General features: G+C 37.1%; 1 protein-coding gene and 1 long non-coding RNA gene across 2 annotated transcripts; one reads left to right on the top strand and one right to left on the bottom strand.

Moving 5' to 3' along the window:
• Positions 1-4,742: 4,742 nt before the first annotated feature.
• Positions 4,743-5,903, bottom strand: LOC133868162 (F-box protein CPR1-like). The gene has a single exon (XM_062304985.1). It carries the CDS (start codon positions 5,901-5,903, stop codon positions 4,743-4,745), a length of 1,161 nt encoding a protein of 386 aa, XP_062160969.1.
• A 608-nt stretch (positions 5,904-6,511) lies between these two features.
• LOC133869369 (uncharacterized) lies at positions 6,512-8,142 on the top strand. The gene is made up of 2 exons (XR_009900425.1): positions 6,512-6,930; positions 7,903-8,142. It is a non-coding gene; the product is annotated as an uncharacterized LOC133869369 (long non-coding RNA).
• Positions 8,143-13,673: the final 5,531 nt, after the last annotated feature.

Here is a 13,673-nt window from a genome sequence, read left to right as displayed (position 1 = left end):
TTCCCTGAACTATCAATGCTTGGACTCTGGCTTCTCAAATTATCAAAACCTTTGAAAAATACCTATTTTGGCAAAATATTCTCATATTATCCCTGCGATGTGTCATTTTTGAATTACAACTAATAGAAATTAAATTAATTTTTTTAAAAAAAAAAAAAAACTAAAAAACTAAAAATTTAAAACCAATTTTTTTGCTATATGATAAAAATTGTGTTATTAATTTTTTTTAAAAAAAATATATAAAAAGAATGATTTTCTAAAATGATTAAATCTATTTTTTTTTTTTATAAAAAAAATGAGTTCATATTTTATTTTGAGAAAAGATAAAAATTAAAAAATTAAAAATTAAAATAAAATTTTAATCAACTGAGATTATTCTCAATTTATTTATTTATTTATTTTGTTTTTTAATTTTTTAATTTTTGTTTTTAGTTTTAATTTTTTAATTTTTTATAATTTTAAATTTAATTTGTACTTTTTTTAAATTGAAAAATGATAGGTGGCAAGGGTAATATGGGGATATTTCGTCAAATTGAGCATTTTTCAAAATCTTTTGTAGTTTAGGGCCAGAATCCAAGCGTTGATAGTATAGAAGGCTATCCATAGAATGTCTAGTAATTTGGAGGGGTTAAACTGTATTTTCTCTTCTTCTTCTTCTTTTTTTTTTTTTTTTTTTTTTAAAAAAAAAAATAAAATAGAATCTTAAGTAAGGTTTATTTAATATTGTATCTTAAAATATGAACTAATTCTTAGGTAAGGTGGCTTTTGGCAGATTCTAACGACTGGATAGTTGTCTTTTCCCCTTAATTTTATCTTTTCTCAGCATTCTTGGGCAGATCCGAGTTTGGGGAGGGGGAGGGGGGGTGGCCTTTGGAAGGAAGAAAACTCAAAAAGTATTCTCTTGTTTATTGGTTTTGTTTTGTTTTTTTTGTTTTGTTTTGTTTTTTTTATTTTTTTTATTTTTATATATAAAATCTGGTGTTTTCATGTTTAATATTTAATATTTGTTTAAATGATGTGTCAGAATTTTATTGGAGGCTGCAAAATTTGAATTTTACAACCCATTCAATGGGATCTCATATATAAAATGTTTTATGAATTATGAATCATATAATATCATCTGACTTATAACATTATTTTTGAAAAATATGGTTTTTTGCCAACCTAAGACACAACTTCTGATCACCTTGCCCATGTGGTAGTCAACCCCTAGCTAGCTTTAGTTTTTTTTTTTTTTTTTATAAATAAAAATAAATAAAAGTAAAAGTTATCATGTGTGCAAAGGTTTTTCTTAGGATGTCAATGTTGTTAAATAAATATATGAAATAGAGAATATAGGTGAAAGAGAGAGAGAACATAAGAGAAAGAGCGGAAATATATTAAAGACTACATTGTATTGAGTCTTGTTATTCGTATAACATATTACAAGAGACCTTTATATATAGAGAGACTATAAGTAGTGACCAATAAACCTCAAAGTATTTAAGGTAGGAAAGAAGACTAATTAAGGTAGGAAACAAATCATAATAGAAAAGACAATAATATATTTTAACATCCCTCCTCAAACTCAAGGTGAAAAATTCTGAAATATTGAGTTTGAAATTAGAAACCGGATTTAAATGCAGGCGAAGTATTCTATGGTTGGATCAAAATGATGCTGGCGAGAAAAGCTAAAAGTGATGGCTGGAGAATAGAGACTAGCCATTAATCCCATGAGGGGCCAAGCCGCAACTGACAATGATGGTCAGAGAACAGAAACTAACTATTAATCTTGTGAATGGTCAAACCACATTGTGCCAAAAGACTAAAGGAGACGGTCAGAGAACGGAGAATATCTGTTAATCCCATGAGAGGTCAAACCGCAACTTACAATGATAGTCAGAAACAGAAATTAGCCGTTAATCCCGTGAAGGGCCTAACCATATTATGCCAAGTTTCACCAATGAATTGAGCCACAGATCACAACAAAATAGGCAAACAAAAAACCAAAAGAGGTTGGAGAGTGGTGGCAGGCAGCGGAGGACTGCGGCTGCTGGCGGCCGACAGCAGATGGTGGTAGTTGCTGGTGGCAGTGAATGCTTGGTCCTTGAATTGGGCTGAGAATGGAGCCTAATACGCAATTGGGCCACAAATAGACCAAAACCCATGGACCATTGAATATGGTCTGAACCAAAATTAAGTGAACCAAGTCTAACCCGCTGGGCCGGGTTGACAAATGTGGATCGGTTAGAAATGTCTGGAGGAACCGGGTCTAACCCGTGAGTTCGGGTTGACAAGTGTGGGCCGGTTGGTTTGGTGATATGGAATGAAAAGACCTGTGTCTAACCTGGTTCAACGGGCTGACGAATTTGGACCGGGTCGAAAGTGCTAACGTGGCGGTGGTGCTGCAGGATTGCTAGGGCTGACGTGCACCCCTGAGAGATTGACATTTATCAACTAGAAGGGAGAGTAGATCTGGCGTGTGTTATACACGTGCCTCACCGGTGGAATCCAATGTGTAGAGGACTTAGGAGGCGAGTGGTAGAGCGTTGAATCTTGTCCTAGGGAGATCTTTTCGGAATTCAAATCGATGGCGGAAGATCCACAGTACGGCGGCTTGAGCGAGGCAAACAAATCACGAGGGGGAGCGTGGAGCAAAGATCCAGAGACTTCAAGCAGCGCGTGATGACGTGTGGATGCTCTGATAGAGACATTATGGATATCGCTAGAATTCTCGGTGGCGGATCTACACAGTGGTACTGCAACCGGGATGATTGGTGGACTGAAGCGGCAGCAGGTTGCGTGGCAGAACTGGTTGCGCTTGGAGTCGTGAACTTGAGGTCCAAAACTTTGAACAGCGCGTGGTAGTGCATGAGGGGTCCGATGGAGACGTTGGGACGGTCCTAGACAGCTCTGCGTCTGATCTACGAGTTGGTGCTATCACGGAGGGAATTAGCCTTGTTGGAGGCGCATGGCACCACGAGCAGAAAGTTGGGGTGGTGCATGGAGGCGCGTGTGGCTGTCCTTGACGACAGATCTTCCCCAAATCATGAGATCTAGACCTTGTAGACTTGATTCCTGGATTTTATTTATTTATTTATTTATTTCCAGATGTGGCTGCGATGAAGGCATAGAAGGGACTGACATCAATTTTAAAGATGTGAAGCGTCGTGCGGATGACTAGAATTATGAGACAATCGCAGAACACATGAAGGACGCCTGGAAACATCAATGTCATTTATTGAAGGCCTCAAGAAAGTGGCTCTGATATCTTGTTAAAATAAATATATGAAATAGAGAATTTATGTGAAAGAGAAGAGAACGGAAGATAAAGAGCGAAAATATATTAAAGACTACATTGTGTTGAATCTTGTTATTCGTATAACATATTACAAGAGACCTTTATATATAGAAAGACTATGAGTAATGACCAAGAAACCCTAAAATATTTAAGGTAGGAAATAAATCATAATAGGAAAGATAATAATATATTTTAACAAATGTATCATATCTCATAGTCATATCCATCGTTCCCAAAGGATAACTCAATTGGCTCGGGACCACGATTCATGAAGCAAAGATCACTAGTTCAAATCTCCCTCCCTCCTCTTGTGTGGCCAAGTCCAAAAAAAAGAATAATAATAAAAATAAAATAAAAATAAAAAAATCTTATCCATCTATATAATAAGTGTATATCATATGGCACAATATTATATTATTATATGATTATATATTCATTATATTGTATGAATAATATGATTGAGATATTAAGTATATGAATTGTCAATTGTCATTAGATCATATAATTAACAGATTAAATATTGCTTCTATTTACTTTTACTATTTAATATAAATATAATCAATTATTTATTACTACTCAATATTTATTTGGTAATTGTTATTTGTTACTTATAGGTTACGTACACACGAGTCAAGCTTTAATAAACAAGTTGATCCTTATACGAGCGAGTTCACAATCATTAACTGATTCGGGTCAAGTTTATACAAGTTTGTATATATTGTTTAATATTCAAGCCAAGTTATCATCTGTCTTAGTCTCTAGCCTAAGCAACTTGCGACAGATTTTTTTCTTTTTTTTTTTAATTTTTTTGGTTGTTTTAATTTGTCTCACATCACATACACAAAAACTGTCATGATAATATTTGTTGAGAAGATTAAATAAAACTCATAAAAATAAGAAAATGTATACTATTAACTCTTTTCCTTCCGGAGACAAGAAAATGAGTGTATGAATACTAATTACTAAGGTGTGTTTGTTTCGTATAAAAAGTTGAATAAAGTTGAATAATATTCAACTTTTTTCAAAAATAAATCATATTTTATTTAACTTTTTCAAATTTTTTCAAATTTTATCTCACAAAGTCAAACCTCGTAATTCGCACAGTATATTCGAATAGTATTCGTATTCAACACCCAAACGGACCATTAAATGATACCAAGAAAGACTTACAAAAAAAAAAAATGATACCAAGAAAGACAAAACAACTCCAAATTATAGATATAGAAATTGGTAATACATGACCCCGGCAAAAAAATTAATTCAACTGAATACTCAATTCAAAAAAGAAAAAGAAAAAGAAACCCATGACTAGCACATCCTCTTATAACATGCGCACCAAGATCATCTGACTAGGCCATCATGCCACAATTAATATATATATATATATATACTTGTGCGCCTCCTTATTGAACATGGTAGCTAGAATAAAACCTTGGCACATTTTTTTTTTACCTTGCCATCCTTATTGAAGATAATTGTCGCTATTAGCATCGAGAAGAAGGACTGTGCTTCCCACACAAGTGTATGGTAGAAAGAGACCGTTGGGCATATTCTGAATCTCAACAATCCTGCGTGTCTTGTTTTTTATGTCATACCAATAGAGTTCCACGCATTTATTATCTACAAGTTCTGCCGTAAGAACCTCTTTGCCTTCATGCGAGAACACTAAGGGTGGCAAGTTGGAAAAAGCTGGTTGCACCCAATAAAGCAGTGTCCAACTACTGCTTACCCCGTACTCCTTCATCATCCAAACTTCACATATATCCAGAAAAACTGCACAGAGCCATCCTCCCAAGTCCACCAAATCGACACGTCCTCTGATAAAAGAATTAACTTGAAATGCATGCACTCGAAATTTTTCAGTGCTGAGATCAAATGCGACATGCTCCTTTTTTAAGTCCGTTGTCCGATGAGTAGCCACCCAATGGAAAGCACCGTTAGAGAAAATGGCCAGGCCCGATAAAGAATACGGTTCCTCAATAGGCCATTCTTCTTCCACTATTCTCCAAGAGTGTTCTCTCAGACTGTATACGTCAAGAGAATAAACTCTTCTTCCATCCCTTACACACTCAAGCCTAGCCTGTTGATGGAAGTTCACAAACCTTAAAACCTTGTAGTCGTCGTTGACCCAGTCGTATCCAAATGCTAAGTAATCAGAACTAAGCTTTTCAGCCTTTTCTCTAGGCATAGAGGGTAATTTCTTGTATTTTCTGATTAATGGGTTCCATATCACAAACTCATCGACGTCATCATCATAGTTTCTGATGCAAACCAGGCCATTGCAAGAGTCTACAATCTCCGTGGATTTTAAGTGGTGCAGTGGCTGTTTGATCTTCATGGCCTCGCCGAACCGATCATCGATGGAAAAGTTGACCAAGTGAAAATAACGTGGCTTGTCGGCCACTAAAATGAGGGTGCGTTCTCTAGAGCGATTGAGATGCAACTTGATGAAATATGAGTCATTGATTATGAGGGCGAACCATGACTTCGAAACGTACAAAAAACGAACCAGAGACTTGACGGGTAGTAGGGAAAGTATCTCGATGATGAGCTCTAGCGGGAGAGTCGTCCTCTTTTGTTGAGCGAATTCCTTGTTCTTCTTTTGGTATATATGACCCTTCATCCTTGTAGAGTGAGTTCTGAAGTGAAGTGTTTCAATGGGTTTTGCATGCTATGGAATATGGGTGACGGCTGCCGAGGTTAAGGTGGTATATATATATATAGTAGTGGTGTTCAGTCTATATGATAGAAGTTCCCCAAATCCAAAAAGGTGTTGTTATATATGTTTAGTATCTTTAAGAGTACGTAATTAATAACCATAATCAGTGCCGAGAATCAAATCAGTTGAATCCTTGCAAAGAATCTATGGCAATCTCAGCTGTACGTCCATGATTAGTGCAATCGCCGCGTGATTCTCTCGATTGATGTAAGTATCCTGCTATAGTTGATTTGACTTGATTCTCATTGATACTTGTAATCTTTGATTGATTGATTGAAATTGATCTATAAATATAAATAAAAAGATTTTCTTCTTTACCAATGCATTACCGATATTTGTCTAGGATTTTCTTTGGTGCAGTTAATAATGCAACGGGCCTATTGTCTAAAACGTAGAAGGAAAGAGAACTGAGTTTAAGGGAGTCAATAATTAATGCAATGTAATTCCGTATTTATTATGGAGAGGTTTTACGCATGCGCAACGCATCCGTCTCTCTTCAGTCTTTTTTCCACATGTCTTTTTTTTTTCGTTTTTTTTTTAACAAAAAAAGGGTTGAAAACGCAGGGGTCGACTTTATGGTTCATTTTCAAAATTTTCCCCATTTCCCAAATCTCTCCCTCTCAATCCTCCCCTCCCGCACCGATCGACTGCCGCCCAACGGCCGACACCGTCCGGCCCTCTCAGACCACCGCAGGCCACCGATCTCCACCAGCAGACCGTCGATCCCAGACGAACGGCGCCCACGACCCATCTCCATCTCTTCCGACCGACACCTTCCCGGCAAGACTCTCCCTCGGACCGGCGACCCATTTCTCTCGGAGATCTACTGACCACCGTCCCCCTCTCCCACCTTCCTAGCGTCGCTTTGGTTTATGAATACTGATTTCCGGACTCTCTCTTGGACCCAGCAGACCGGGTGCTCTCCGACCAGGTCTCTCTCTCTTTCTCTCCCCCAACTTTGGCTTACGAATACTGATTTTTGGTTGCACATATTTTATTTTTTTGGTCACCCATTTCCGTAGATGCATGACCTACCCCACGATTTTATACATGGGCCAGTTCTTTCGATTTTATTTTTGAGATTTGCTTTGGGCTATATGTTTTCAGAACCTCGTGTTGTGTTGAATACAAAAGGTTATATCAGGACCGGGCTGTATGCTTTCATAAGTTGTTGCTCGCATTTTGACTAGGTGTTTAGGGGAAAGTTTTAGTTTTCTCTACGAGAGCTGGTCGGCAAAAATGGGTGAAGGGAGAGAAATTTTCGTGGGTTTCTCTAGTTTTCTGATTGGGCTGCAGAAATTTGGCAAGGGTGATTATTTATATTGGATGGTTTGAATGCTGTACTTGTAATACTGCTGGAGCACTTTCATGTTAGAGCCCACAAAATATTGCCTGAATATACCCCTGCACACGTTTTTTTGGCCAAAAATAATTGACGCAGTTAAGTCATGGAATTTGATTTCTCTTTTGGCAGGTTATTTTGTATACTTTGTATCTACACTTGTTGCTACTTGTGAGGGCTGGCTTTGCTGATCTAAAGCAGTAATCTTAGTTTAGCAAATTCCATTGTAATGTTGTGTGCATGGTTTTGTTAGGTGTTAGGTGATAAGGAGTGTTGCAAAGTGAATTTGGTCATGTATGTGGTGGTGTTCTTTAGTCTTTTAGTGAAATAAAGAAATGATAATTTGTGGAGGACATAGTAAGTTGATGTACCCAACTTTTTGCTTTCTAGTGTCACGTTACCACATATGTTGCTTTCCCTTTCTCTTTATGTTTTGGGAATTTGTTTTCTGATTCGCATAAAGTTAGGCCTGCTCTTTTTGAAGACTTTCCCTTTCTCTTAATCTTTGTGATTTCAGGATAATATGTTAGCCAAATTTAACTTAGTTTTCATGATTATTAGGAGTAACACCAAAGACAGCTTGAGGTGTGTGGAGGGCAGGTTCATGTTCCATGAAGAGGTGTTGGGGTCAAAATAGAGCCACTCAAAGAAATTCAGTTTGGCCAAGTTGAACTGGAAGGCCTCAGATCAAAACTTTTGTGCAACTGCTTGCATATGAGAATTGAAATATCTCCTAGTGGATTATTTCTTCTTTGTAGATTTATACCTCATTTGTGGTAATGATCATGACCATGTTTGTGATGTTTGTCTAGGAATTAATCCTAGTTTTTTTTTTTTTTTTTTTTGAAAAAAAAAATTACAAGTTCTGGATTGGCAAAAGATCCAATGTATTAAACATGCAAAACATGATGCTCTATAGGGTTTGAGGTTGGAAATGGGAAAATTAAATATTTCTTTAAGTTATCCTTGTTGAACCTTATGTAGACTTGAAATTATAATCAAGTGACTCAAACTTGAACAAAAACATCACATTTTCCAGATTTGGATCTACTGCCAAAAGTGCTTGAGAATCTTGAATATTATTAATTTGGCAATGATCTAAAACAGAGTATTTATGGGAATTGCTTACCAAAGGCTGCAATAGAATAAACTTGAGGCACTAAACCAAATACACTCTAATACTCTAAGGTACAATACTAAACCAAATTTGCAGTAGATTCAATGACAAAACCAAAATGTTTCTTAAGACCCTACAGGAGTCATGATATCATGCATTATATTATTGAATTTAAGCTTTCTAATACCTAACAAGTTTTGGTTTATAAAATGTCCTATGCCCTGTTATAAAACAACCCTATAATTGCGGCCTTTAGGAATTAGGTGTATAATCATTGATTACAGTCGGCAGTAATACTATAATACAACTGAAAATTTGTACTTACAAGCCAACATCATTCAAATCCATCAACACCAATTTAACACTTAAGTTTGAGCATTTTAAACATTAGACAATTTTAGATAATCACATCCTGTACAAAAAAAATCTTCAAAACAGAAAAGTTCACGTCCGTCCGGCCACCACATGACAACATGCAAGTCCAACAATACTTGTAGTGCCTATCCAAAATCCAACATTACAACATAGAGATATAAACTTCACAATAGAAGAAGTTGATAATGGCTTCGATGATGTCGGTAAATGGGACAAGGACAACTTAAGAGCTTCAATTATTTGGGCAACATTTCAACTTTTACGTGAGTGTCTTCTCCCGCCTTCCAATGCATCCAGCCAAATATACCTGCAGTTCAGCCAAATAGACTATGATATACATATTTGAAGGCCACAAAAGCCCAACCAACAGATGAAAAATGAACACTTTAAATGGATAAGAGAGTTGGATATATAACTGCTTCTTAGAGTTCATTGCAATGAACCTCGCACATCTAGTCAGTCATTAATTAAGGCAGTCCACCACAATTTGTTGACACTCTTAAACAATTCTATAAACATCTATAAACAATTTAATTTCTTTTTCCAAACGTAGTAAGCTGTCCAATTTAATATGTATATTGTTAATACTGTCCAGCAAACATAGCATCCAAAATTAACCATGCTCAAACTTCCATAGATTCATTAATAAGGCCACAACATCCAAGAAAAACAAAGCACATATCAAATAAATCCAACATTAAAGTTGAAACAATACTCTTATATCTACATCTACTGAGTAAAATCAGGTTTCTATCCACATGTTCCATTATTTCATCTGAATATACACATGAATCAGATTGCCATTGCAGGGGACAGTGCAGTACAAATGATCTAAATCCAATCTGGTTAAAACAGATATCAAACTGATCACAAACATGCCCGTACTGCAGTCTAGAAAGATCACATTCAAATAACAATGTTTTTATCGAAAGAACAAAATTCAGTGCATGCATACATGTGCAAGAATTAGCTAAAAGGCATTCCTTCTACAATCAATGGAGTTCATTTATAAAACATAAAATGCCAATTTGTTGTATATCTTACAATCTTTTGACATTTATAAGGAATCAACAACAAACAGCTTTTTTTTTTCCTATTTCTTTCTTCTTACAGTAAGTTGGAAATTTAAGATGACATTGGTAACCTATAATGGAACATATGGATAGAAACCTGATTTTAACTTCAGAATTTAGAACCTGTAAATGTGTTCACAAATATTTTGGTTCCTTACCAACAACTAAAATCTGCCCCCCACAAACTACCAATACAGTCATATATCTACATCTATTTAGTAATTACAACACCAAATTATCAATATTGCAGCTGGATAAAGCCGTGACATTTATAGTGTCTTAAGCAATTGATGGATAATTTTAAGCCTAAACCAGCCCACCAAATAAGCACAGCATACCATGGTGAAAATTTACAATAAACTTACAAATTTCAAGGCTATGAAATATGCAAACTTACCGCGGCCGGCGTCAGAAAAGGGGGGAGTTCCGCCGGAAATGGGGGCAAATCGGAGCCGGAAACGGGGGGAGCTCGGTCGGCGGTGGAGATTGCCAGAGATGGGGGAGATCGGCCGGAAATGGGTGAAAATCAGAGCTGGAAACGGAATGCGTCGGAGATCCGGTCCGGTCTGTGCCGGGACGGCCGGTCTATGCTGGGTTCGAGAGATCGAGAGAGCTGGGTGGGTGGGTCGTCGAGAAACCCGGTCGATCTGGGCGGCGTCGGAGATCTGGTGCCAGTCTGTGACAGAGCTGGGTGTCGGAAACGGGGGCAAATCGGAGCGCCAGAAAAGGGGGAGATCGGCCGATTAATGGGGGAAGGAGATTTTTGAGGGAAGAGAAAGGGAGAAAAATGTTGGGGGAAAATGTCGCGGGTCTGGTTTGTGAACTTCTGTGACAGAGCAAGGCGCCGAAAACGGAGGCAAATCGGAGTGCCGGAAAAGCTGGAGATCGGCCGGAAAATGGGGAAGGAGATTTTTGAGGGAAAGAGAAAGGGGAGAAAATTTGGGGGGAAAATGTGCTAATGGCGCAAATTATTTCAGTGGCCTGTGTCTTTCCCATTTGAGTTCAAAATTTTTAACTTCATTGTCAGTGCCACGCTGGAAAGAGACGGATATAAGACGGACAAAAGGCTCACGTTTGGCATTTCTCTTTATTATGTAGAAGCTGCTAGTGTCTGATAAGGGCTAAAATTTATGACTTCGGTTTTGTTTTTATATATGTATTAACTGGAAATTAATGACGTCGTCGGTTTTCGTCTCCTTTGAATCGAATCCGTTAGCTTGCATTTATTTACTTTAAAAGCTAAATGATTTCTGGATGGACCGGCCGGTGAGTATAATCCTTCTTAGCTCCAATAGCTCTTCTCTAGTCGAGTATTGGGTTGCTTCACGGACTTTTAAGTATTATAATAGAGAGTAAGAGGGGAGCTCGATAAACGATGATTTTTGTGAATTTTAACTAAAATTTACCTAAACCTTACTTTTAGGAGCCAATCATTCTCAATTAATTAGCTTTTTGTAACTTTGCCAAAGTATCTAAACAAAAAGTTAAAAACACAATTCATTGAATTATGTAAATAAAAGTTAAAATACATTTTTTCTTAAATCGGTAAACAATGCAACCATACATGTAGCGTTGCCATGTTCATGTATTTAATACACGTGGCCAATTGTTTTTATTAAATATATATTAATAAAAACAAATTTTATTAAGTTTTGTATATGGCCACGTGTATTAAATACACATGGCTAATTGTTTTTATTAAATATATATTAATAAAAGTAAATTTTATTATGTATATATACGTATAAGATAACTGGCCGCGTGGCTTTCAGAATTTGTGAAGATAGCAGTGGCACACGGGAATTGTCCCGCGCGCCACTGCACAGTAGTTTCAAATGAAAAAAAAAAAAAAATCGTTAAATACATGCATATTCTGATGTTCTCTCTCTCTCTCTCCTCTGTATCTCTCTGTCTCTTGCTCTCGCTCTCTCTCTCTCTCTCTCTCTCTCTCTCTCTCTCCTCTGTATCCGGTTGATACGTATCGCTCTCTCTCTCTCTCTCTCTCTCACGGTGTGTTCTCTCTGTACCGCTCTCTCTCTCTCCTCTGTATCGCTCTCTCTCTCTCTCTCTGTCTCTCGCTCTCTCACGGTGTGTTCTCTCTCTCTCTCTCTGTATCGCTCTCTCTCTCTCTCTCTCTGTATCTCTGTCTCTCTCTGTCTCTCGCTCTCTCTCTCTCACAGTGTGTTCTCTCTCTCTGTATCTCTCTCTCTCTCTGTCTCTCTCTCTCTGTATCTCTCTCTCTCGCTCTCTCTCTATATATATATCTCTCTCTCTCTCTCTCTCCCTACTGAACTTGCTCGTACGTGTTTTCCTCTTCAATTTTTTTTTTTTTTTTTTTTTTTTCAGTTATTATATTTTTTTCCTCTAAAAGTAAAGAATTAAATTAAAAATACAATCAATTATTTAAAAAATAATTAAATACAGATTTAAATTAAATAAAAAATTATTATTATTATTTTTTTTAAAAAAAAAAACATATTGCCACGTGTATAATAATACACGCGGCCAACCGTTGGCCGCGTGTATTAAAATACGCGCGGCCAATTGTGCAGTTAGTGTCAACCGGACCCACCGCGTGTATTTACGTGGCCACTTGCACGCGGCCAACAGTTCGCCACGTGTACAGTGACCATACACGTGGCGAACTGCAAGTGGCGAAAAACAATTTTTTTTGTAGTGAAGCCCAGCCCAATTTCGCATCAAACATAATATGGGCTTTAGCTTGATAGCTTAGCCCCTTCACAAGTTGGACAGATAAAATCCACCAGGCTCGCCAGAACCGTTCTTTAACGTTTACAACTTTACATACACCAGGAGAAAATGCTAACAAATTGATTAAATGTGTCTTTTCGAATTTTATATTTATCTTTCTATAAGCAAATAAGCTTGAGATCAAATGGTACTTTTTCTCTTTATAATTTGTATTTGGTTATGTTGGTTTGAAGCCAAAACACATCCTTAATTGTTTACTAATCATTGCTTAATTTGTAATTATGTAAACACATACTGTAATACTTTAAAATTTTAAATTGTGATCTAATGATTCTCATGTATCTAATGAAAGAAAATTATAGCAATACTCAATATAAATATTAACTAACATAGATTAAGTTTTTTTTTTTTTTTTTTAAACAGAAAAACCGAGCTACCTTGCATTGATATATTAGACGCCTGAAGGTAAATACAGTGAAAAAAGGTACAAACTCTCTACACACTAAGCCAAAAAAAATTCTAACTTGGGTGCTAGCTACAAATACCAAATATTATTAATAGACATATGAGCCACTCTTTAACAATAAAGCTCTACAATAAATAAAAGATGGCTGATCTAGCTAACAAGCCATAAAAAGTTCAATAATATCTGAAAATCTAACAGACAGACTTGCAAAAACCAAACTAACATACAACAAAACAGAAAACATAAATTTGACGTTAGAGAACAATTGTCATCGTCGAAGACGGCGCGTGTCATCCCCAAGAACCCTACAGCAGCATATGGCCGCTAGAAACCACCGGTCACGATCTCGAAGATGGAGTGTGACCCTCACGCGCTGCTGCCCAAAGAGAAGATCCCTGGCGCGTGCTGGCCACGCGTCGAGCACTAAAGTCCGACAAGGTCGTGGCTTGAGGAGGCAGAACCAGAGGATGTCGACAAACACCATAGAGGGCGCGTGTCGTGCAGGATCCGGCGAATAGACACAGATCATGCTTCAAAAGTAGATGAAGAAAGAAGAAAACCCCGCCAGTTATCGCCGGTGCCGCTTTCC

This window comes from Alnus glutinosa, chromosome 5 (genome assembly GCF_958979055.1).
Source record: "Alnus glutinosa chromosome 5, dhAlnGlut1.1, whole genome shotgun sequence".
In the NCBI taxonomy this organism is placed as follows: Eukaryota; Viridiplantae; Streptophyta; class Magnoliopsida; order Fagales; family Betulaceae; genus Alnus; species Alnus glutinosa.
This window is presented reverse-complemented; position numbering and strand designations above follow the sequence as displayed.

Bases quoted from the DNA above. Each gene is read 5' to 3' on its own strand.
- LOC133868162 (XM_062304985.1), bottom strand. From the start codon at position 5,903: ATGAAGGGTCATATATACCAAAAGAAGAACAAGGAATTCGCTCAACAA.